General features: G+C 44.2%; 1 protein-coding gene across 7 annotated transcripts in view; it reads left to right on the top strand.

Moving 5' to 3' along the window:
• Positions 1–27,159, top strand: part of EML5 (EMAP like 5) — a 1,317,369-nt gene that overhangs the window by 457,854 nt on the left and 832,356 nt on the right. For all 7 annotated transcript variants that reach the window (XR_013600929.1, XR_013600930.1, XR_013600931.1 and 4 more), the window contains exon 7: positions 21,368–21,569. Coding sequence is in view for 4 of the 7 variants with exons in the window: in XM_078660021.1 (XP_078516147.1) it covers positions 21,368–21,569 (202 nt within the window). In the remaining 3 variants the exon portion in view is untranslated. The remainder of the gene's footprint in view (positions 1–21,367; positions 21,570–27,159) is intronic.

Raw genomic sequence — 27,159 nt, 5'->3', positions numbered from 1 at the left:
GATTGGATGGCTTTCTTCTGAACAACTTTTATGACCCAGTAACAGCTAAGTCGTAGGATTATTAAACTGTGTGGATAATGAGGAGGCGTGAGCGGCTGGGTGCCCCTGCTGCTGGTGCCTGGGTGGCTTTTGTTGATTGGCCGTCTTCCGTTTTTTCTTAAAGGCACTTCCTAGTTACTGATAAGGACCTGCATAGGGTGCGTGGGTAGCACCTCTCTCGCCCGGGAGTAAGGGTGGAGCTATGCCTGGGGCACACAGTGTGTCTCCTGCTCCCTGTAGGTAGGGGGCACGCCATAAATTTGAACCCCAGGTGGTGGCCGGAGGGTACAGTCACAGGTAGGGGTTCATGGGTGGGACACGTGGGTACATGTAGGTAGGTACACGGATGCAAAGGTGTTTTAACGCATGGGCAAAGTGGGCTCTGGCCCAGGGCCCCAGCCTTTCAAGCGGCCCCCTTACAGAGCCAGTTCTGTTCTGCAGTCTTGCCCTGATGACTGACTAATTTTGAAACAAATTATTTTAAATACAGTTTACCCTTAATTTGTTTTTAATGTGGGTGATGTGTGAGGAGAGTCTATTACGGGCATTTTGCAGCCAAATGTTGTGTTTAGGTTTCATCAAAAATCTATAAATATTTTTCTTTTAGATCAAAAGCAGACCCCATGTATGAGAATTGGGAGGGGGTCTCAAGAGATTATTTGCAGTAATATTAGTGAGCTGCTGCTGTGTTACAATATTGAAAACACATCACTGTCCCTGAATTTTTAGAAATAACCACATTTAGAATTTCAATGAGTGAGTCTGTGCATTTTCATTGACCTGGCCAAAGATGGCATAATAGAGCTGAAATAGGATCAGAAATTCAAAACTGTTCTGAACAGGGGCCCCCAAAATCCGTTTGGCCCTGGGACCCCAAATTCCTTATATTGTGCCTGATCGTTGGGTTAACACGCCTACTTACAGAGCCCTCTAAATGCACATCCCAGGCCTGTAACTCAGAGGGTCCCCCGCTCCGTAACTCAGAGGGTCCCCCGCCCCATCCTTGTTCCGGCCCGGCTCTGACTGAAGAGAAACAATGTAAGTTAATACTTTGTTTCTCTTAAGTCAGCGGAGGAGCTCAGGGCAGGCTGCAGACTGCACCTGCTTTAGAGGGAGAGAGACTTGCTTTAGCGCAAGCTTCTCTCACAGCTCTCTACCGAAGAGCTGAGGGGGCCCCCTTCACCTACTGAAGCCTGCCCCCCGACCCCCACTGCGGGGACTGCGTGGGTGTTTGTTACGCCCCTGTTGTAAAACCCACCAGAATTTCCTTATATTTTTTATAGTGTTCCACCCTTGTGTGAATCCGCTCTAAACAGAGTGTAAAATGAAGGAGAGATGTGAAAGGAGCCTGTTCAGTACTACTTTAATTATGATTTTATAATCCACATTTTGCATCCCTAGAGGATGGTACTGGTACAATGCTTTATTTGTCATATCCTTTCTGGATTTCTAGGAAGACACTATGATGGCCTCATTGGTTATATGTGACAGTGCTCCCCTTTGATGATCCAACACATATATGTTCAGATCGTTTTGATGCAAGAATATTCAGGTAAAGTAGAATTTTCCTGGAAGGCAATCGGGCCCAGGAGTTTCACTCCTGCCACGGCCTTCACCACCGCGTTAATATCTACCTGTATTATTGTAGCCTCTGAGTTTGTGTTGACCTATGGTGGCAATTCGTTCAGTACTGCTTGTCCAGTGTAGTCTTCCATTACTCTGTCACCGACCCATTCTGGTGCTAATTAAAGGAGAAAATAATAGAGAACACCAGGTTGATTTCACCTTGAGTATGTACTAGCATCATCCAAATGCTTGTGATGGGTGGACCTCTCTGCTAGGGCCTTGTGTACTACGCTAACCGTTTTTCTGCTTTATCACTTTCGGTTTGAGTCCTGCTTTGGTATGCCCTATAATCTGTCGAATTTAGCTTCTACAAACGGTGAGCCAATTTCTCCATCTCCCCTTGTAGGTCATCCTATATCGAAGAATCAATGGGTCTAATGTTCTTTAGCCCTGCACTACTTTTGCGTCCACTGGGGAAATCTTGTCCTTGCTGTTGTAAATAATGAAGTGGCCGGCTTCTCTGGTTTTCTTCAAGATATTGTTTCAGTCATGGTAGTACAACAGTTACACCACCACCGGTCTAGAGGAGAGGCTGAGAACTTAGGAGATAAAGAGCTTGCCATCATCTGCTCCATGATGTCTATCAAATTGCCTCTTTAATTATGCAATGTTTTCTTGGGTATGCCCACTACCTGAATGTTATTCCTCCTAGACCAGCTGTCCGTGTTCTCTGCTCAGTACTGAAAAAGGTGGACCCTGTAAGTGAGGTCCAAAATTTGCTTCAGTAGCAACTCTGCTGCTGTTTGTCCGTCTTTCAGAGAGAGCTCAGTGTTCTCAACCCTTTCAGATTCTTTTTTCTGGTCTTCTTGGAGTAGAAATGGATTGATCTCCACCACATCAATTATGTTCCAGACCTCCCACATAGTGGCAGTTCTTCACAATATTTCATCGAGTTTGTCTTATGCTCTTTGGACACTGGGCTGTTGTCTTCTTTTGCCAGGGCGGTGCGATAAGTGCGACTGCACCGGGCGTTGACTTGGGGGTGGGGGCGTCATTTTATGTAAATGTATGTCATCATTTTAAAAGCACCTGCTGACCCCTTCCTGGCCTCCAGCAGTTTTTAGACATCAATTAAAATGTCAAGATAACGTCGGTGATTAATCGTCTTCCTGGAAAGAGACAGGAGGTTTGTCTAGTGGAAGTTTTGACTCATCCTAAGGTAGTGCAGAGGGTTAAAATGCCTGCTGCTAAGAACGTATACCATGCAGATAACAAAATGCATATAATGTAAAAGGGTCAGTGGGTTATAGCTTCTGTAAGAGAGCTCCTTTTTAGGTCTCGGCCTAGAGACACGCGAAGCGCGTTCTCGGCAGAGAACTATTGCAATTGTGTCAGCCACCAAAGCCGCCAAAAGGAGACAAGAGCTGGGCACGCGCCCAGCATTCCTAATGGGAGAGGGAGCGACAAGTGCTGGCCACGCGCGGATTTAGTCGCGCGCACGCTCACCGCGCCAGCGTCCACGCCGCGCGCCGATGACTGCTCTCATCCTGGCCGGCATCGAGAAAGTCCTGCCGCTGCGCGTCGCCTGCACTGGGCATGCTCAGATCACGTATGCTGGGCTCTGATGAGGTAACCGCAGAACAGCGCGACGCGGTGAGGTGCGGGAGGAGTGTCAATCAATACATACTGAATTGTTGGTGCTTTATAAGTGTTTATTATGCACCATATAGAACCCTGTAACCTAGATTCAAACGCTACACTGCATCAGGCACATTAAATCTCTGAGATATTTTGTGATAACTGAGACCTGTGACGAGTGTTTGTGCACAGACTCTAGCAGCAAATACATTAACCACAAGGCTTATCTTTCTGTATTGCAGGTGATTTCACTCCTAGTTTACAAGGAAGTATAGATTTGTACGATTAACTACACCAGCAAAGCTTTACCATCACCTTTTTCCTCATTTCCCTGTTTCTTTGGGTAAAAGAGTTTGTAAAAATGAATGCAGAGGTTGGCTGTCATTGTCTCAGCTCCCCACTGTGCTTCCCCTCATCACTCTGCTCCCCTCGGTCTCAATTTTAGAGTTCTTGGGTCTCCCCACCCCCCCCACCCCCTTTCCAGGATTTCACTGCATTTTCAGATGTCTCTGAAAAAGTGCGCCATTTGGTTTCAAGTTGCACATTCAACAAATATTGCGCATTTTTTCTCAGCCTAAATATCCCGATAGATGTGGCAGAAAGGCGCCGTTTGTGTACCCCCGGCACAAAACCAGATCTAAACTGGAAATACTATTACAAGCCTGCTGCTAGAGCAATTACCAAGTAGTTAGGCCTGTATGCTTTCTTTGCCAGCAGCTGAGATATTGGCTCCACTCAAAGTTGATGCCAGAACATCCATTAATATGCACTTAATGGTTTTCCTTCTCGATCTTTGCCTACTGTTGGGATGAATTTAGCTTATTCCCTAAATAATGTCTCGCAACAGCTGACTTTGTGTTTTAGAGCCAACTGGCAGTGAAGTCTTTTTGTTGCTGTCTGATGCTCTTTTTTGGGTCTGCTTTTTATGTCGAGGCATTTATCAAACAAGAGTAAGATTGTTAATGAGGTTGGATTTTTTTTTGCTGCTTTTTGTAAACATCAGACCCGCACCTTGGTGCCTGTGCTCCAACAGTTTCACTGCTTTCGAAACTACATGAATAATGGTGAAATGGATATTTAATGTATTTTAGTGTTTTGCAGTTGCATAGGGTGAACACAGACGAACAGATCCCCACTATTGGAAGCCATAGTGAAATTATGTTCAGAATTGGATATTAGTTTTTCTTTTCTCTTCCATCTCTTTTTTTTTTTTTAGATCTGGCTACAAACAACTTAATTATTACATGGTCTAATGTCATCCATTCTTCAAAAATGCCTAATAAGTGGTGCTACAGGACAGTGGTATTTGGGTCAGCCCACTTCACCCATTGGCTTTCATGTGTTTTATTTCATGGTTTTAAATTAGTTGGGTGGGTGTTCGTTGTAGCAATTCATGGATGTTTACGGTGTCTTCTTGTGTTCCCATTAAGTTGTGTGGCATTGAACCTTCACGTAGTCATTTTGTTAGCCGGAAGATGAGCGGAGCAGTGCGTGTACTTTGCTGCTCTTAGCTGATAAAATGACATTTAAATAGATGGTTCATTGCCCTTTTGTTTGAACATTGTTTGTCGATTGGTTGCTTTAACCTATCGTAAAGACAGTTCTATTTACTAATCGCTTTTACGTGCTCTTTTGTTTTACTTTGGTGTTTTCATAGCACGCTGTTGAATTTACAGCTTTTTTCATTCACAAAGTGAAGACATGTATGCACAAAACTTCTGGTCCTTTGTCTAAAGGGTGTACTGTGCAATATTTTGCCCTGTCTGCTTTTTACATTCACCACTTGCAATGCACACTTCTTCTCATCTTCTGAATTCTTTTCATAATGCTCTTCTTTGCATGTGTGAGCTAAGTTTAGCTTTTCTAATCGAGACTGTTTAGACAAGGGGACCTGCTTCAATATTATTGTAGCTCATGACTGCTTCAGCCTGGGATTTTCTTTCTAGGTCAGCCGGGGCAAACACACGTAAAGTTGCTCAACTATTAACAAACACTTAACCGAATACTTCAGCCAAATCCATAAGCTTTGTCAGCACACGTGTCCCCCTTTTTAGGTCTCGGCCTAGAGACGCGCGTAGCGCGTTCTCGGCAGAGAACTATTGCAATCGTTTCAGGGAGATGAGAGCTGGCCACGCGCCCAGCATCTCGAATGGGAGAGGGAGCGACAAGAGCTGTCCACGCGCGGATTTGGTCGCGCGCGTGAGATGTGCACGCTCACGGCGACGGCGTCTTCACTCCCACCGCGCTTTCACTTTCCCCGCCGCCATGAAGATCCTCAGCCCCCAGAGTAGCACCAGCGGTAAGCGTGCTTCGGGGGCTTCAGTTTGTTTGTTTTTGTGTATTTTCTTTGCTCTTGTTCTACTTTGTCTATGCAAATATTTGCTACCACCCGCACACACTAAGGGAGCGCGACCCGCTTTAATTTTCGGGACCGCGAGCACTATATTTTTTTCTTTTAACCCCCTTCTGCCACAGACAAGCTACTCTTTTCCTGTTTTATTGTTGAGATCAGTTCACGCTCTGTCCCGGTGGGTGATAATTGGACAAAAAGACGATAAACAAACCAGTCCGGTTTAAAACTGTTGCCTGGCTCCGAGTTTCTCCCCTGACTTATAAACCGGGTGCCAATGCAATGCAACGTGTGAGCTAAATGTTAATGCCTATTTGTGTTTAGCCCCCGGGTTAGGCCAATCTGTGCCACAGGTAGATGTTATTTGTCCTGGATCCCACAATGTCATCACAGGGAAGTCTGGATCACATGGGAGGTCTCCTGGTTCCGTTGTTCCGCGAAGCTGGTTTTCTCGATATATTGTGACATATATTGTTTCGCAACGCAATGTTCGCTCAACGGATGTGTTTTTACTCTCGCACGTAATCAATAAACAGCGCGGCTTGAAATGGAGGGCAGTGAGAGGTAGGTGCTTGAATGAATTAAGCAGCTTGCATCTGTGCAGGTGGGTGTGCGCGCCTGCTGCAGAGCGGGCACAGAAATGTGAGTCCACGCTTGCACTGCGTGAACGTGTTGGTGGGTTTATGTCGTGGTGAATGCTTCTGACAGTGTGTGTGTGTCCCTTGTGAATATGTTGCATTCTGGTGAGTGTGTTGGCTAATGTGTTAATGCAGCGCTAAAACAGCATCCCGCTCTGAGGTACACAAACCTGATGAGCACGGCTTGAAGTGCAGCGCTGCGCCGGGATCCTGTTCTGCATTGCACAACCCTATGAGCACCGTCTAATTGACACGCGGTTAAAACCAGTGTATTTTATGTTTGGTTTTTGCATTGTTTCTGTCATGTTTCCATGGAGTTTGCATTTACACGGACTCCTCTTCTTCCGCATTGCTTCGTTCGCTCCATGCTGGTGACCCTCAGTTTAGAGTTGGAATTCCCTCGGGCTAAGTCTTGCCGAACAGATAGCATGAAGTCTTGCTTTGCTTTCCACGTGCGGTCTGACAACTTTAAATGGGCTTAGACTTGGAGCCAGCCCATTGCTTACCTCTGGTTGGCTTTATTGGCACTCTTGTTTACTTGCTACTGTGTGCGCGTGGGTGGCTCTGTCTGTCTGTGTGCGCGTGGGTGGCTCTGTCTGTGTGCGCATGGGTGGCTCTGTCTGTGTGTGCGCATGGGTGGCTCTGTCTGTGTGCGCGTGGTTGGCTCTGTCTGTGTGCGTGTGGGTGGCTCTCTGTGTGCGCGTTTGTGGCTCTGTCTGTCTGTGTTGTGATGTATTCCTATAGGTTCTGTATCGATCCCCCTATTCCTGACCCTGTTCTGGTTAACAAGTTAACTAGCAGCCATCCCATGATGCAGAAACCGTTATCTGATTAAGCCACACTACGGCACAGGAACGTGTTATCTGATTAGGTCATAACGCTTGCCATCTAATTAGACAAGCGATATTCCTCCAGCCCCTGATAAGGCATACGGAGTTCTCAAAACAAATCAAACCTATGACAACCTGGGAAAAACCCTGCGGCCATTGTTTTGATTTCATCGAGAACTTCAGCAAAGGAATGTGCTTACGACCAAGTTGTATGACATCCTTATTGACGTATCTATGTCCATCCTTACGTCAATCTCGGCACCTTACAGGTATAAATATTACCGGTATTGCCTTAAGCAAACACACGCGGTGGTGACGAGATCGGAGCAGCCAGACTTGCCGAAGCCCAGAGCAGAGCAGACCCCGCTGGCGCAGCCCCGCCTTCCTGACGCGCAGAGAACGAGACGCTGCTTTCTCCTGCCGAGAAATCCAGCTCCGGCGCTTCCGGGTAGCCCTCGCAGGCAGCCTGGAATATCGAGACCAGAGATGAGAGATACCATCCCTCATTCATCCTAGATTCCAGGTACAGAACTGAATAACCCCTCGCAGAGAATTCTTGAGTCAGTCACTTGGCAAAACAAACTTAACTTAAACTGCTACTTTCTATTCCCGCCCACGTATTAGGCTTAGGTCAGGTACACCGGGGTAGGCGTAGTTAGAAACACCAGTTGAGTACGATTAGTCAAATGTATATATGTATGTATCTATTTTATTCATTTTAAACCACCTTATGGCTTAGAAACCATATAAATGTTTTTACAGTATTACTTTATACTTCTGCTTTTATTGTATGCACTTTACTTAACCATAAGTATTGCAATAATATCGATCCATTTCTCTTGTACGAGAAAAGAGACTGATCAATAAATACCATCTTTTATTGAACACGCCCGTCTCTTCCTTTTCTCTACAATCTGGTGAGACTAAGAATGCACGTACTGACTGAGTAAAATAAGTTGTCTTTTGTTTTCACACGACTCTAGAGATACACTCTTGATTAGGGGAGAGCAAAGTTGTCATGTTCTATGGTTGTCAGAAACTAAATCCCTTCTTGTCTATCCAGGGAGGTTCAACTCCTCCTTGCCTATTCGAGAAAGTTTCTAGTGAACTCTGAGCTAGCTGGCAAACCCAAAACTTTAAGTCTAATATCGACAATAGAAGACCTAGTTAACGTCTGGTCTAGGCCTATACTATTGAAGGTATTATTCCAATGCGCAGAGCCTATTGGGATAATAGGAACTACACTACATGGCGCCCAAACGTTTGGAAAGGCGATAAAACTAACGCAAGACATTAGAGTAACTCAGTGGTGCTTTTTCACTCAGACCCCTTTTTTTCCCATAATACTCCAAAGACGTCTGGAGTGGGTGAAAGGCCATATCCGCCAAACCTCGCAGGAGGAAACGCCTATGTATGGTTCTTGGTTTATTCAACGTTGAAGGATACACTGTTCCAAAATATTGTGCATCTAATCTTTGCTTCTATAAAGAAACCTGATCTGCAACTAAACAAAATAAACTTCCTGACAGTAGAATGTCAGACACTGAAGAAGAAAGAGAGATAGCTAGAGTAGCAGCTGAACTCGTAACAGCTGATAATACTATGCAAGAAGCAGACCCGGATATAATACTCATCCCGGTCAACAAAAGGAAATCTATAACTTTAAAACTTATAGGAAATGGACTGACACCTAGAGGTGGCACAGTCATATTCGTAATAGAGGCACACGAATATCGGCAGACAGAGGTATTCTATTCATGGATACACTTTCCAGCAGCAAATGCTGTAACAAAGGTCTTCCACTATTACAAAACAGAGGAACCTCCTGATGAATACACTCCTTTTGAGGAGGTGGAAGTACCACTTAAATTTCAAGAGCACGCGCTCTTGTTTAATGGCGCCCTAAAACACAACAATCACATCACCAGGCTCGGTCCATTAGGTAGACCAGGAGCAACGTGGCCGGTCCTAGCCGGATACACACCACATCCAGACATCGAAAGAATGTCTGCAGCAGATCTTCTAATACAACTAAAACAATTAATAAAAGTACATAGACAATTAGTTCAATATGTAATGCGGACTTCAACAATCCAACCAGCAATTAAAATTCCACAGCTGACCCCTCATCAGGGGAACACAAATAAAATTACACCACAGAACATACAGTCCTGCCTAGGTAAAGTACCAGCTAAACGGGAACAAATACCATTCTGGTTAGCACAAAAAATCACCCAAATAGAGGCGGTGTTTCCAGACACCACCCCTGTGGATAAACACAGGATTCTGACTATCTGTCTTCCAATGGGAATCGCACCACACGTGGAGGACTGTGACACTTGGGGTACAGTCTTTGCTTCCATCTACACAAAAACGCACGGTGTTCCATCCATTTCGGTAATACCAGATGTGCTAAAACAAATTCAAGACGAATACGGTCCAGAACCCGCTTTAACTCTTGGTATGAAATTACTGAAAGACTTCAAGCAGGTCTCGGCTATATTACTAGCCAATATAAAGGGAGAAGCAGCAAACGTGGCGATCCGCCAGAGGTTAAAAGAGACAGATATAGCAGACCAACCAGCTGAAATTGCCAGAATTATAGAAAAATCCTATGAAGAACTAGGTAGAGATAGTTTGGGTGGAATACCAGTGAAGCCCCAACTAATTGAAAGTCCTGAAAAAATATTTATTAAAAATAACCTAAACAGTCAAAAGAAGAACTGGGATGGAAACAAACAATCCAATCCAAAAGAAAAGAGATTCCAGTCCAGAGGAAGGTCTCCTCGGCGGAGAGAAAGATCTCCGGACCAAGGACCCAAGTCTCCCCAAAGTGAGCCCTCTGTGGAAAAAATACAACCTTAGAAATAGGGATAATATAAAGAAACCGGATAGATATCAAGATTTTGATACACGTCCCTCTCAATCTTTTCAGACTTCCTCGCAGAAATCGGAAAGAAGAGGACGATCGGAACCCAGGGAAGGGCACGTCAAGTCCAAAGACAAGGAACCTGCTCATCCAAATAAGAAATTACAATTTCCAAAAAAGAAGGTAGCCAGTATTAAAGTAGTTAACAATGCCGAGAATACTGAGGACACAACTGAAAAACGGAGAATGGGCTCAGACAATGCTAGACAGCGCAGCAGAAGTGAGCATAGCTCGCAAAGTCCTTATGAATCATCTGGAGACAGTGGACACGAATGAATATCTTCAAGTGGAAACTGCAGACACCAGAGTTAGCAAACCTCACAAAATATATGAAATAACTTTACGTATAGAAGGGGATAAGACTAGAAAAATAAGGGGACTATTTTGGGATAATCTCTCCAAGGGCTATGACATCCTTCTAGCTGAAAAAGACTGGCCACCAGAGTTTGTCAGGGACTGCCCTCATGGCGAAGAAATAATTATGCCTGCCTTCTCAAATCATATTCCAATTCATAAAAAATATACACTTGCAAGAAAGTGGGCAGTAGCTCAAGCTCCTGCTTTATATAAAAATCATGTAGGTTGGGATGAGGACTCTCCTCCTCACAAAATCCAGTTAAAATCACAACCTACTGGACAAAGGCAGTATCCAATCAAGCAAGAAGCTAAAAAACAGGTAAAAGAAATCCTAGATCAACTAGAATACCAGGGGGTGATTGAAACTTGCACCTCACAAATGAACAACCCTTTGTTTCCTGTCTCCAAACCAGACAATTCATATCGTCAAGTTTTGGATTACAGACACCTTAACTCATGTTGCAAAACTTTTGCAGTGCAAAACTCGCATAGTGCAGCACTAATGAATAACATAGTGCGCAAAAAATACAAAACAACATTAGACATCTCTAATGGATTCTTTTGTCAAAATATAGCACCAGAGAGCAGATATTTGTCTGCGTTCTCAATAAATGGCACTCAAAAACAATTCTGTCGGTTAGCCCAGGGATACAAGAACAGCCCTGGAGTATTCTCAGCGAGAGTAACAGAATTACTACAAACATACGATGACGAGGCATTATCATATGTCGACGACATTTACCTAACAGATGATGACTTGGATACTCACTTGAAGAGAGTGAACACCATAATACTTGGGTTCGCAGCAGAGGGTTACAAATTCAACTTTAAAAAATCCAGAATTGCCCATCTAACAGTCCTGTTCTTAGGATATGAATTATCAAGTGAAGGCAAAAGCCTGGCTGACAATTTCCTAGAGAAATGTGCCGTACTCCAAGCACCTAGAACACTAAAAAACCTACAGTCAATTCTAGGCTTCCTAAATTTCGGAAGAACATACATTGCAAATTACGCAGAAAGGGTCAAACCCCTTTATGATCTAATAAAACCAGATTTTAAAAGAACCAATTGGACTCAAACACACACAGAAATTTTGAGATCCTTACAAAACAGACATGTTAATTAAAACAAAATTAGAAACACGTGATAACACACGCAATCTTGTGATTCGAGTCATCCCAGGAAGATGCGGATTCACATACCTGACCTCTAATGAGGGAGAAAAGGTACCAATTGCATTCAAATCACACTTGTACACAGAAGCTGAAAAGAAATTCAGCATTAAAGAAAACATTATTCATGCAGTTCAAACCGCAATAGCTAGAGAAAAAGATAAAGCTGACGGTAGACGTATCACAGTCAGAACAGCAGAATCAGCCTTTGAGGCATTAACAACACTGTGTAATTTACCAACAACAACATTGAATCCGGAATGGATACAATGGGTGAATTCAATTACAACGGACAAAGTATACTACTACTTTGATCCAGAACTAGAGGAACTAAAAAATCTAGACTATGAAAGAACATTCCCTCTGCCAATCGACATTCTGCCCTTACGACAATACGCATGTGTAATCTATACAGACGGACAGGCTCAACCCTCCGTTTGGGGAGAACAAGCATACAACCCCACATGTGAGATTACAAAAGAAGTGTGGCGCGGAGGTAAACTAAGACCTCTATTAACAAAAACACACTCAGTAGAAACTAATTCAGAACAACAGACTGAAATAATAGCATTGAAAATGGCGCTAGATAATGCGGATCGCGAATTCCCGACACTAATAGTGTCCGATTCATACTACTGCGTCAAATCATATAATAACGATTTGCAGACATGGATTCAAAACGGTTACAAAAATGACACAGGTGCAACAATAAAGCAAAAACTGCTTTGGGAACAAATAGCTCTTTTACAAAAAGAACTACCAAAGACTCACGTGACACACTCACTGAGTCATCAGCGTGATGGCGTTCACGTTGCAGGGAATTCATTGGCTGGGACAGCCACAGCGGTAGCAACTAAATCGGCTTCCGTAGCTCGGAAAAAGCGTACAGTGAAGTACATTGACGGTGAAACAGTGCTGGCGGTGAAAACGTCATCAAAAGGCGACTGCTCAGCGCTACCGATCAACTATCCACTCAATTATACATACATAATCGATGCAAACTCCGTCCCTTTTGCTCGAATCCCTGGAGTGGGGGACAGAGTAATTCCAAACATGGACAGGAGAACCTTGTTAATTGCAGACGCACATATGGGTGAGGGTCTCGGACACCTCAAACTAAAAGATTCTCTGGAAGAATTACAATCAAGGTACTGGTGGCCAGGCATGAGCCTGCATCATACCATTTTTGTAAAAAACTGCCCAAACTGTAACAGAAATCGCAGTGGTGAGAGAAACGGTATAATACCGTGGCGTTTCACTCCAGGAAAGATCAACAGCAAAAAGCAAAGCGTCCGATTAACATATACAGGCTAGTTTCCACTTATAATGTGGATCACCAGCACTCGGCTGACGTCCGGACTGTTATACAAAGATAGGCGAGTCTAAATGGCATATACGCTAGGAGCATGCTACGTTTGACCATTGTTTTCACTTTAGCCTTAAGCCTGAGGGGAAACATGGCCAAATGAGCATAGCATAGCGGGACTCTTTTCACTTCCTTCCTGAGGGATACGGGACGGTGTAAAGAAAAAACCAAGGCATAAAGCTATCTATAACGGAAAGGATATTAGGTTCGGGAGCTGGGTGGGTCAAACATCTAATAAGTGTCCTTCGTAGTCTAAATAACCTGCCAAGAAATTCTCTGAGGGGATTCAGTCTGTACGAATTATTATTTGGAACTAGGATGTTAGTCTTAGACCTCGACAGTCAGACTTCAGTGGTGAAGGAAAAAAGCTTTGATATCAAAGATCGTTTGGCTATTTTGCAGGACTTAAACGAAACAATAAAAGACCTGAGCAACATAAAGTTGAAACAACAGCCAACAACCACTGAAGAACCACCACCTGTCCCAGCAAGACCTGTCTGGATTCCAAAAGTCGGGGATCTAGTCAGAGAAAAGATCGCGGTAAAGAAGGAATTTGGGCCTTCTTACAGAAAAGCAGTTCCTGTCTTGTCCATCAACGGGACAAGATCAGTTGTACTACCGCCGCTTGCTGGTAAAAAGGAGAACCGAGTTGTATCCATCGACCTGGTAAAACCACAATCATGTGGCCGATAACAAACAGTAGGCCAAGTGGGCTCCCGATAAGTAGTAGAACACCAAGATTTGCTACCAATACAGAGGTCCTAACTAAGAGGCTAATCACATTCGAAACGCCTACAGAAGAACAACAAGGACTGTGCAACAATGCAATGGAACTTAAACCTCTGAAAACCCAAATAAAAACATTTAGTAGAGACACACCAACCTACAATGAAGTAACAAACGAATATGCAAGAAACAGTAATCCTGAAGCAATTGGAACAATTGACAGAACTGCATCCGGCTACTTCATTAGCTTCGATGATTCCTCTGAAGACCTAAGTGAATCAAAAACACAGCCATCAACAAAAACCTTTAAAGATAAAGCTAGAGAACTTTTGAAACAGCTGAAAGAAACATATCTGATTTCTCCATGGATTGATTTTTGGGTGGGCTTTGGTGCATTTATCCTCATACTTTGGCTCATCATGGTACTAACTTTGGGACGCTTCATTGAGGGAAAATATGCTAAAATGGACACAGCAAGTCAGAAAATCAACTTGATCCTCAAGCCACACACGTCTTCACACGTCGAGAAAAGAGAACTTTCTTCAGTCAACTTCACAGCCAATCCTATACCGGGTGGGGTAGCATGGGACAATACTGACTACGAAATTGATGGTCCGGTTGAAATCCTGAAATATCCACACCAAATCAAGATCTCGTTGAGTGACTTTGTAAAAACAAGCTCATTTGCTGATGATTGGGACTTTGAAAGTATAAATAATATGATGTCTGACTTAGTGATGTCTGCTAAATTTACCAAACATGATTATTTGCAGGGTTCGACTAATTATGATAGTATGTACTGTTACAACCACTATGGTAACCATTTTCTACATAAATCTGCACAACCTAGAATGTTTTAAATTATAATCAATGGGAACATTGTGCAACCCCTCCAAGAGGAAGCTCAAGAACCTTTTACGACAAATATTCATACTTTTCAGGGTTCAACACAAGTAATGCTGAAACATTTTATTTTAAATTGTCAAATAAGACAGGGACAAAGACCATGCTAACAAACACGAAATTGATATATTCAGACTCGTTTTTTGAACAAATGAATACTTTTGGGTTTGATTATTGGGACAAAAATGTTGAAGTAAAAAGTGTTTGGGGTACAAAAGAATGGCAAGTACAAGGTATAGAATCATTGTTTAGAGCCTGCATGATCCCAGAACAAATTATATTTTTGAATGACACTGTTCAACAAACCACCTGTCTTGGCTTAGCCAAAATCAAAGACTTAAATAAACCGTCTATTCCAAAGCCAACAATGGAAAGCAATAGCTCTACAGATGAAGAGATAGACGTAAACTATATATTAAACCAAAACAGAACACATCCTGATTGGAAACAGTGGTTGATCTGGCCCACAGATACTAATAACTGTCAAGACAGATTCCTGAACAAAACACAGGGGTTCAAATTGACCAGGCCAGACCCTAGATATTCCCAAAGACAACACCCAGGGATAATAACCACCTACAGTGTGGGCAAACTCTGCCTTCAATGGCTACAAACTTCCACACTGACAGAAATTAAGCAACACCTAACTTTACTTACTGATGGTGCTGACTTGCGTGATTTCATTATGGGACCACGCAAACAGCGTCAAAAACGCTTCATAGCAGCCTCTATATATGCAGCTTACAACGAGGCCTGGAAGGTAACTCAAATTGAAACAGCAGAAAGTATACGGGAAATTGACCGTATTAATTTGGAAAAATCACTTTCTGTAGTGGACAATGGGTTAATGACTCTGTCCTCCAGAATTTTTTCTTTGGACAGCATTGTGTCTTCAGCAATCGACATAATATCGCAAGACTTACTGTTGTTACAACACGGTCAGTCTCAATTGCGTTCTATTGTACAGCTTGGCTGGACGTTACAAAATCTGCGTTCAGGCTATGTGCCTTGGCGTTTAATCAACACAACGTCACTATTCAATATCTTTAACCTTACTGATAAACAACTCAGTATGGCACAAAAGGGTGCTGATTATACAATCCTGAGCATTGAGAAACTCGAGAGATTACCAGTGACAATGTCAGAACGACCTGTCAGTGAATGGATAATACATGGGATAATTAATATTCCAATATCAACCTTCAGGTTTCAATACTGCCAAAAATATATACAGGCTGGCATGTACGAAAAATTGGGAAAAGGGTACATTAAAACAACATGGAATTTGCCCTATTCACATGCATGTGTCAGTAATAAAGGACAGAAAGTGTTTCTTAGTGGCAATAATTGTGGGATGTCACTAAGCGGTACACTTCTGTGTAATGGAATTAGTTTGCATGGAGCCTGTGAAGGGAACTCAAATAACCTTTAATGTCACCAGCTAGGCACACCTGCTACAGAGATAGAACCATTCTTTCAAAGACTCTATAATGGGAGTTACATTCTAATTGTGGACCGCAGATGCTGTAGTCTTATGCCCGGGACTCCTTATCTCGTAACTACGACTGCGAAGATCAAGTGCTGTGGACGCTTATTGTTCCCCAGCTCCTTTCCAGACAGGGAGGCAAGGGAATGGCCCAACTTGAAAATTACTTCTATTCGAATAGACACTTTAAGCAGAATGAAAACAGTGCTTCTTCAGACGCCGACCAGACTCACGTCATCAAATGAAACGTATGATCTCCTAGTCGCAAGGACGACTGCAGAGATTCACTCATTGTTATCAACTAATTCCCCCATACATTTCGCAGAAATCCTGAATGAAATCTTAAATATTTCTGATACCAGTGGAGTCTCAAAAGTATTTAAGACAGTATTTTCGATGGCATTAACACCATTCAAAGCCATACTGGGTATTTTTCCAGATTTCGTCCATTCGATTTTTGGCGGACTTCCCCTCATTTTAGGACTAATTGCAGGAATCCTATTCTTGGTCCTGATATTTCGTTATGGCAAACCGTGTCACAGACAAAACACCTGCGACAAGGGAAGAAACAATCCGAGCCATTGGATACCGGGACCGGATATCAAAAATCCTGGGACTATCCCGGCTTAGAGACCTGAACATGACTTGGTTTCTTTCATTTCGACCAATGTGGCATCGATGTGTTTTACCTGTATTAAGGTGCCTGCTGTGCGGAGAAGAATGCGTGTTGGACACCTGTCTGATGCTACAATCGGATGCGCCTATGGATGCAGAAACATTGTTGAGCCCAATAAAGGCTCATGCTTTGTGCTGCCCTCAACGGCTGCCAATCCTGATGACGGCATTCGTGGAGACTTCACCACTACGATTAAGGGGTAGTGAAGTTCAAGATGAAAGCAGCATTGATCAGGTACGACCTTCTGTCAGCAATACTAATCAAAACGTCAATGGAGACGATCATGCACATGAATGCATGGTTACATCCTTTTCCGAGTTAGTGGAACTCTCCCAGGAAGCTGTTGACAGCTTTTTCGACAGTCTAAATGATATGATGTTCTCACCAGAGCAGAAATAGAGACTTTTGAGCAAGCTAGCACACGGCGTTCCCTAAATTTGGCCTTCAACTTTAATAACAGAATACCATGAACAATTTTCCCTCCAGTTCACGGACAGCAATTTTTCAGCAGCCCCAAAATATTTTTACGATTTTTCGGGACACTTATCTTCTGCTTAAAGTAAGAACTGTTCATAAAGAACTAAAATTTCTATTTTTAGAAACTTTATAGACATTAGCTGCCCGCTGGTATGTTCATAATTATTTTTATTCTGTGATGAAATGGTCTCGAACCTTTTTTCTTCTGTATTAAGAGCCATTTCATGTGTAAATTCTCATATACCAATTAGCAATAATGTATACATATGCGTGATTACTTTAGCATTATTCTGCAGCTTGAGTGCATATAATACATGTGACTGTTATTTCCGTATATTAGATAAATTCAAAATGCATTTTATGTATTTTGGGGTGGTAAGGTATACACGATACTCTACAGTATGTTTTACTATGCCTAGATTAGTAAACATGGCCATAGTTAGCGTGGAGTGGGTGTGATGTATTCCTATAGGTTCTGTATCGATCCCCCTATTCCTGACCCTGTTCTGGTTAACAAGTTAACTAGCAGCCATCCCATGATGCAGAAACCGTTATCTGATTAAGCCACACTACGGCACAGGAACGTGTTATCTGATTAGGTCATAACGCTTGCCATCTAATTAGACAAGCGATATTCCTCCAGCCCCTGATAAGGCATACGGAGTTCTCAAAACAAATCAAACCTATGACAACCTGGGAAAAACCCTGCGGCCATTGTTTTGATTTCATCGAGAACTTCAGCAAAAGAATGTGCTAACGACCAAGTCGTATGACATCCTTATTGACGTATCTATGTCCATCCTTACGTCAATCTCGGCACCTTACAGGTATAAATATTACCGGTATTGCCTTAAGCAAACACACGCGGTGGTGACGAGATCGGAGCAGCCAGACTTGCCGAAGCCCAGAGCAGAGCAGACCCCGCTGGCGCAGCCCCGCCTTCCTGACGCGCTGAGAACGAGACGCTGCTTTCTCCTGCCGAGAAATCCAGCTCCGGCGCTTCAGGGTAGCCCTCGCAGGCAGCCTGGAATATCGAGACCAGAGACGAGAGATACCATCCCTCATTCATCCTAGATTCCAGGTACAGAACTGAATAACCCCTCGCAGAGAATTCTTGAGTCAGTCACTTGGCAAAACAAACTTAACTTAAACTGCTACTTTCTATTCCCGCCCACGTATTAGGCTTAGGTCAGGTACACCGGGGTAGGCGTAGTTAGAAACACCAGTTGAGTACGATTAGTCAAATGTATATATGTATGTATCTATTTTATTCATTTTAAACCACCTTATGGCTTAGAAACCATATAAATGTTTTTACAGTATTACTTTATACTTCTGCTTTTATTGTATGCACTTTACTTAACCATAAGTATTGCAATAATATCGATCCATTTCTCTTGTTCGAGAAAAGAGACTGATCAATAAATACCATCTTTTATTGAACACGCCCGTCTCTTCCTTTTCTCTACAATCTGGTGAGACTAAGAATGCACGTACTGACTGAGTAAAATAAGTTGTCTTTTGTTTTCACACGACTCTAGAGATACACTCTTGATTAGGGGAGAGCAAAGTTGTCATCTTCTATGGTTGTCAGAAACTAAATCCCTTCTTGTCTATCCAGGGAGGTTCAACTCCTCCTTGCCTATTCGAGAAAGTTTCTAGTGAACTCTGAGCTAGCTGGCAAACCCAAAACTTTAAGTCTAATATCGACAATAGAAGACCTAGTTAACGTCTGGTCTAGGCCTATACTTTTGAAGGTATTATTCCAATGCACAGAGCCTATTGGGATAATAGGAACTACACTACAGTGTGCGCTTGGGTGGCTCTGTCTGTGTGCGCGTGGGTGGCTCTGTCTGTGTGCGCGTGGGTGGCTCTGTCTGTGTGCGTGTGGGTGGCTCTGTCTGTGTGCGCGTGGGTGGCTCTGTGTGCGTGTGGGTGGCTCTGTCTGTCTGTGTGCGCGTGGGTGGCTCTGTCTGTCTGTGTGCGCGTGGGTGGCTCTGTCTGCGTGCGCGTGGGTGGCTCTGTCTGTGTGCGCGTGGGTGGCTCTGTCTGTCTGTGTGCGCGTGGGTGGCTCTGTCTGTGTGCGCGTGGGTGGCTCTGTCTGTCTGTGTGCGCGTGGGTGGCTATGTCTGTGTGCGCGTGGGTGGCTCTGTCTGTGTGCGCGTGGGTGGCTCTGTCTGTGTGCGCGTGGGTGGCTCTGTCTGTGTGCGCGTGGGTGGCTTTGTCTGTGTGCGCGTGGGTGGCTCTGTCTGTGTGCGCGTGGGTGGCTCTGTCTGTGTGCGCGTGGGTGGCTCTGTCTCTGTGCGCGTGGGTGGCTCTGTCTGTGTGCGTGTGGGTGGCTCTGTCTGTCTGTGTGCGCGTGGGTGGCTCTGTCTGTGTGCGCGTGGGTGGCTCTTTCTGTCTGTGTGTGCGTGGGTGGCTCTGTCTGTGTAGGTGGCTCTGTGTGGGTGGCTCTATGTGAATGACTCTGTATGGGCGGCTCTGTATGTGTGTGTGGGTGGCTTTGTGTGGGTGGCTCTGTGTGGGTGCAAATGCAATAGGTCTCGCATTTGCGAGCGATTAAGCTATTGGCATTGTAAATGACAATGTCATTTATTTATGTTTTCAAAACAAAAACATAAAAAAAAAATGATGTCATTAGCAATGCCAATGGCTCTAACTTTAACAATGCCGAGACCATTGCATTGTAAATGCTTGTGTTACTTGCTGTTTATAGTCAAAATCCTAATATAGAACATTGAGCTAATAACTGTAATCCTAGAGCTGCATGCAAACTGCAAGGTATATGTTAGAGCTATAGGTTTTTTTGGCCAGTCTTTCAGCATCCTCATCTTGTAAAAAGGGTTCATTTGGGCAGAAAACAATTCTCATTATGAAAGAGAACCCCCAACAATGATGTTACGTTTTAAATTCTGGTTTTGTGCTTTTCCAGAATAAGGACTCTTGAACTATATTGCCTACCAGTATCGATGATATGTCACTCCTACACTACACCTTGTAGTCCTGTCTAATGTAACAGTTCCTATGTACTGATTTACACACATATGATTGTCTCTGTGCAATGTGTGTAAGATTTAAAGTGCTCTGACACCATACACTGGTATGAGCGGTGCTATAAAACCAAATGAATCTGAGAGACAGTGGTTATTGAGACTTGAGAGGCACTGTTAAAGGGTGCTAGTGATGGAATCTGGGGCAGAGGTGGCCATTGAGGGGGGGCCAACAGACATTGTTGCACAGGGCGCCACCAGCGCTAAAGTCTTTTGCCACCTACATATCAGGGTTTGGTTTATAGGATTCAGCTTGCTGTCCCTGGTTTTGTTCCTTGGCTGCAGAGTTCATATATTCCCATCAAGTGGGAGGTAGATTTTCACCGCTGTTTCAGTTTTCAGCAGAAGGGTTTGGTGAGGAGCCCAGTGATGGATAGTTCATGATTTTGCAGGCAGTCGCTGCCAACATGCCGCTTTATTACACACGTCCTGCAGTGCCACATTATCCTTCCATTAAATTATGGTGAAAATGTTAGCATGCAGTTCTTGGGCATGACCCCAGTCCTGCCATTAAAAAAGGCCCTGCAGAGATTCAGAGAGCACAGGTCACTTGCTGCAGACTCAGCATATTAGTGAGTGAGCGGCATCGGAGTCCCACCTGTGATTTTCTAGTAGGGTTCCCTTATGTGTGTGTGGTATCCTGCCTTTGTAACCCCAATGTCAGATCTGGGACATTCCGCATAGCCAGCCAGTCTCGAGCACTAGTGCTGGCAGTCCACAGGCACCTGTTCTGCAGTGCTATCCCGCACCCCCATACCACAGAGCCCCAGCTGTTCACCTCGTCCCCATCGGGGCTGCCCAACATTCAGGTTCCTTCAAGTGCACCTGAATGCCACCATCCTGGGAGATTTTGCCGTCCTCAGAAGTGTCTTGTGTCCTGGTCTTGCATCCCCACCTTGGTCGTTGCTGTTGCCCAGGGGACCCACCAGTCGCACACAACCCCCTGGATCAATCCCAGAGATGTCCTCACAATGGCTGTTTTGCAGGGTATTGTCATTGGTTGTTGGTAGTAGAAAAAAATGTAACATTACCTAGTGCTTTTTAGTCAAAGCAGAAATGTTTTTCTGTATTTTGAACTTTTTTCATGTACATTGCTTTGCTGAATGCTTGCAAATCTTGATTTCTCTCGCTTATACGTCTATTCATTTTCTTGTATTTTAATAGGTTTATCTGTGAGGAGCGTTTGCTGGCGAGGAGACCATATTCTAGTTGGCACACAAGATAGCGAAATCTTTGAGATTGTGGTGCATGAGCGCAACAAACCTTTTCTAATTATGCAGGGGCACTGTGAAGGGGAGCTGTGGGCCCTAGCTGTGCACCCGAATAAGCCACTGGCCATGACTGGAAGTGATGACCGATCAGTCAGGTAAGAAAATTGCGTAAAATCTGCTTGTATTTACTGTTGCAGCTCCAAGTCAAAAATGACAGTTGCTGCCATATGTTGACTGTGCACTTTTTAAACCATGTATGTTGAGGGTGTCTCTAGGAAACCCACCTCTTTATATAGTGCATAACAATGGGGTACACTGTGCAGAGATGTCAGGCAGACCCTTATTGGCTTACTGAGGCAAAAGAAGATAATACCAATGCTCTAGTTTTGTGGTAGTGTGGGCGAGCAGTAAGGCTTATCAGAGGGTAGTGCTAAGCATTTGTTGTACTCACAGAGGCAATAAATGACACACACACCCAATGAACGAAGTCGAGACAGAATTAGAAAAATAGTACTTTTTATATACATATTCAGACCAAGAACTTTGGGTACAAGACAAGTACTTTTTGCAATAGAAGAAAATCACAGTAAACGGATTAATCAGTTGTGCCCAATTACACACACTACATTTCCTATCGAAGGAAAAAGGAAATTGGAAAACCAATGCAATGCAGTTACTTTAGTGGTTTGGGGAGCCAAGGTCCAAAGTTCCAAGTCCAAGTTCGTGGGAGCTTTCTGGATTTCACCTGGAGCAAGTAAAAAGGGGACCTTCTAGCTGGCACGCTACGCGGACAGGGGGCCACCTGCAAAAACTAAGGGGGACTTGCAGGCAAGTGCAAGGGCTCTCAAGATAGGCTAGAGGTTGCAAGGGCTTTGGGGTCACTGGAGCACAGCTGGTTTGAAGATGTCCCGGGGTGGGCTGGGTGCAGTTAAGATGTGCAACTGGGCAATGGTACGCAAAGAAGCACCTCGCGGTCATGGCTGCCACCTTGGAGCGACGATTCTGGAGCTGCTGGGCCACTGCTGAAGTGGTTCTCCAGAGTCCTGATGTCCCTCTTTAGGTGCTGTCTCACTGTAGAGTTGGACTCTGTAGCAAGGGGTCCGGTACCCCAGGTATTGGTGCCTTTCAGCTCCGGTGGATCCTGGGGCCTGAAGACATGCTGCAGAGGCTAAGCTGAACCTCCAGAGTCAACGTACATTTGGCTGGCACTCTGAGACGTCGGTCGGGCCTAAGAGCTGGACAGCGGCAGGCCAGAGCTTCACTGTTTTGGACGTCTGGTTCTGCAGGGAAATAGTACCTCAAGGGAGTTTCTCTGGAGATTTCTGAAATACTGAAGACTTTCCGGAGTTTGTGGAGGCCACACATTGACGAGACGAGCTGGAGGATCGGCATTATCGAGTTCTGTAGTTGCAGACAGGAGTTTGCGCCCAAAGTCCACCACGGGGTCTAAAGTTCTCAGTCCAATGGCAGATCCTCGTTCGTCTTGTGTCCGTGGATACCATTTTCAGGGTCTGGGGATGCCATCTAAATACTAAATTTAGGGGCGTTTAAAAGGGAGTGACAGGTAGTTGCCAAAGGGCTCTTAACTAGGGTGTCTACACCCACTATTATGCCCACCTCCTGTGGGAGGGGGACATAGCCCTGATTGGAGACGTCCCATCATCTTCAAGATGGTTGGCACTGAAAAAGGTACTTTACCTCGCCTCCAGCACCTGAGGGGTGGAGTTGGGAGAGAAAGGTACACCTCCATTCTTTATCCCGCCTATTTCCCTGCCAAAAGGGGGTGAGGACAGGAGGGGGAGCCTGCTCCTTCTATCAGGAGAGGCTGGGGTCACGTTTCAAAGGTGGCAAGTCCTTTGAAGCTTTCTACCATGGATGGCTCTTCTTGACCGGGGGGAGGTGTGAACACTTCTGCCCAGGACAGACATTGTTATTAACCACTGAATGTGCAGGCACTCACCCAATGAGGTTAGAACTCTGTCTGGTGGTGACAGGCTGGCTTAGACCAGTCGGTGACCACACTAAGGGTTGGTCGGTTTCAGGGAACCCCTCCAACCGGTCCTCTGTGTGCAATTATTAATAAATCTGACACAGGAATCATTGCAGGTTTATTAAGATGGGATATTTAGTACCAAACATCCCATAATACAGTGAAGCCATCATGGAGCTTGGGAACTCGTAATGTTGAGTGTCGAGCCCATGTACTCTCTACGGCTTCCCTGTTCACTTACAACTTCCAAGAATCAATATGGATATTGCAGGGTCATATCTGATTATGCAGGAGATATAGTTCACCCTGCCTTATGACTTATAAGCCCTACTAGAGGGATGTCTTCCCTATATTCAATGCAGTGTCTCCTGGTTCATGTCATTGAACCATGTTTTTATTGTACTCTCAGTTTTTCTTGGGCCGGCTCGCCCAGTGACTTAGTGGCCGGGTTTTGTACAGTGTTCCACAACATGCAAGGCTTCCTGAAGAGGCCAGTTGCAATTTGCTATACACTGTGCCATTTTAAGTGTTTTTTGCCAGAGTTAGGCATGAGCAGAAGAACTTTTAGTAAAAAGCTGGCCTTTTAGTTCAGTCTGGACTGTTCCCACTGGAGCAGGGTCAAGCCTGATTTGCATATGGCTAGGTCAAACTGAGGTGGCATGGTGTGCAAAATGATGATTGTTGTAACCTTATCTAGTTTGCCATTTCATAATGGTATGTTCCAAACCCCCTTCCCTCCCACCCCGCGTTATCTGTTCCATGGAATGTTGGCAGGGCGTCTATGATAGAACGTTCACTGAAGGGAGCGGAGTGCATGAGACAGGACGTGAATAAACCAGCTCTTCCATACCTCCGTGTGGTTGTGCTTTATTACTACAAATTGGCGACGAGGCTGCGCGGGGGGCAGGTCCTGGTCTTCCCCCGTTTATCCAGCACTGCCGTGATCCATGACGCCGAATGAGAAGTAACAGTGAGTCCTCAGTGGGAATCGAAACTGCTTTTCCGCTAGTGAGTCTAATCAGAGCCTAAGCGCTGTGCTCTGTACTTGGTTCCTGTGGAAGTTACTTGCTCTATTGTTCTGAAGGCGTTTGTTGGTGTGATTTGAGGCCAGCGCTTTTGATATTTGCGCACCGGCCGCTCCGTGATTTGTCAAAGGAAGTGTCAGCGCTTTTGATATTTGCGCATCAGCCGGGTCTGCGCTGCTGACAGCTGAGACATCTTCATTGAACTGAGCCGTGAGTGGCCTCGACCTGTGAGCGTGTGTCTACTGCTCGCGCCAGCTGAAAACTCATTAATCGTCTCAGGAATTAAGCAATTAATATTCTGGCGCAGTGTAACAATTTGAAAGCGGGATTTATCCGCATTGATTGACGCTATTATTACAACCCCTGAGACATAATTGTGAGGTGTGGAGTGTTTATCTGGTTCATGTTGACACATATTTGAATCGATGTATTGGAATTCAAACGAACCGCTTCTCTCTTTGCCATTTTACGTTGGCAATTGGGCGTCATTCAAGAAAAGTGTAAGCCTGTTTAAATCCTACAGTTTTTAGAATCTGAGCCAGTAGGCTTAGCATTCTGTACTAAGTGTAGGCGTGGCTGTTCGAGCAAATTAAGCCAGCTGCCGCTTGTCGAACGAGGAGATTCTTCACTCGTTTTCCTGTCAGCTGTTCTGATGTAAGTGCTGACTGTGCGCTGGTGCATTTCGGCCACTAGAGGGCAGCAACCCTTCAAAATCCTACGACGCATAAATTGGGAACTTCACACTTTAAATAGAAAGGTCATCGTGCAGATTTGAGAGGAAGCTTATCTGTGTCAATCAAACCATATCGCGCTGATAGGCACAGCTGATTGAAGAGGAAGCCTATCTGTGTCAGTCAAACCATATCGCGCTGATAGGCACAGCTGATTGAAGAGGAAGCCTATCTGTGTCAGTCAAACCATATCGCGCTGATAGGCACAGCTGATTGAAGAGGAAGCCTATCTGTGTCAATCAAACCATATCGCGCTGATAGGCACAGCTGATTGTAGAGGAAGCCTATCTGTGTCAGTCAAACCATATCGCGCTGATAGGCACAGCTGATTGAAGTTTATTGAGCCTGTTGTGTCGCATATTGTACAATATTACGCTGATAGGCACAGCTCTTTTAAGTCTAGTGAAGAGTTGGTATGCTGTGACAGTGATCTCAAGGTTATATTTGCGCTGACAGGCTCAGCATTTATTAGAGGAAAGTAAAGCCTGCCAGCAAGAAACTAAAAGAAAGAAGTGAGGGTGCACTATATCGTGTATATATATATACATGTGTAAAGCAAAAGTTGAAAAGCCATATGAACTATTTAACACGTTATTTCCTCCTTGTAGGATGTGTAACATATGGTCAAGATTTCATCTATAACGTTGGTGTCACAATTGGAAATCTATGCATGTTTTGAGAACGGTTTGAGCTTAGATAGTCTGCAGCTGTAACTGAGTTATTTTTAACATATTTTCAATCCTCTCACTTGTGTGCCATCGCAGTTAGTATTGTACGGGGGTGAGATAGTGTATTAAAGGGTTATAGTATGGCTACAGCAATGTCAATGTCACAACCCCCTCCCTTTCTCAATGATGATGGGGAACCACTCACTCCGTGGAAGAATTGGGAGAGGATTTTTGAATCTTATTTGATAGCTATTGGAGGCAACAGATTTTCATCAGTTAGGAAATTACACATATTGTTACACAATTTGGGTAAGCAGGCGAGAGAAATGTATGATAATTTACCTGAAATTGAGATGGAAAGCAGTGGTGGAGGGGGAGGGGGTGATGCTCCACCAGATGTGTATATTATTGCCTTGAAGAAGTTAGAAATACAGTTTGGTAAGAAAATTAATGTTGTGTTGGAGCGGCACAAATTCTTTTCAAGGTCTCAAGGGAAACAAGAAAGTGTGGTGAATTACATAGCAGTCCTTAGGGGGTTATCTGCCACCTGCGATTTTGGTAACCTCACGGATTCACTGATCAGAGACCAGTTAGTCAGGTGCACTTCAGATAGGAAAATACAAGAGAAATTGCTTGCAGATGCCCCCGATTTGAAGCAAGCAGTAGACATAGCTAAAGGCATCGAACACACGGCATTCTGCATGAATGAAATGAAAGAGGCAGTTGAGGTGAAACAGGTGTGTGAGGAGGAAGTACTGAAAGTGTCCAGTAGGCAAGACAAGGGCAAATATGTACAAAAAGGGAGTTCGATTCTGAAGGATGAGTCCCAAAAGATGAAATGTTTCCGTTGTGGTAATCCAAATCATCTTGCTAATAGTGTAAAATGTCCAGCAAGGGGTGCCTTGTGCAGGAAGTGCAACAAAAAGGGCCACTTCACCAAGGTGTGTCATGATTTGGAAAAAGAAGTGACCCATATGATTTGGGATGATGAGGAGCCAAGGGGGGACATTGTATTCATGGTTAATGAATTGATTGAGAATACAGAATGCAGATACCCAGAATGTGAAATCATGCTTGATGATGTGGCCTATAATGTATATGTGGATTCATGTTCACAGTACACACTTATAAATGAAACTACATTTAATACTAGGTCCGTTGACAAAGAGTATGATGTGTTGCCCCCAGACATCATCCCAGCAGGTTACAATTTTGACACTATACCATTGGTGGGAATGATCTGTATGCACATCCGATTCAAAGAGAGAGTCACTGTAGGAAAAGTGTATCTAACAAAGAAAGGTTCGTGCATATTGGGGTGGAAACATCAG

Source organism: Lissotriton helveticus, chromosome 9 (genome assembly GCF_964261635.1).
Source record: "Lissotriton helveticus chromosome 9, aLisHel1.1, whole genome shotgun sequence".
In the NCBI taxonomy this organism is placed as follows: domain Eukaryota; kingdom Metazoa; phylum Chordata; class Amphibia; order Caudata; family Salamandridae; genus Lissotriton; species Lissotriton helveticus.
Note: the sequence above shows the minus strand (reverse complement) of the source record. Positions and strands in the feature narration are given on the sequence as shown.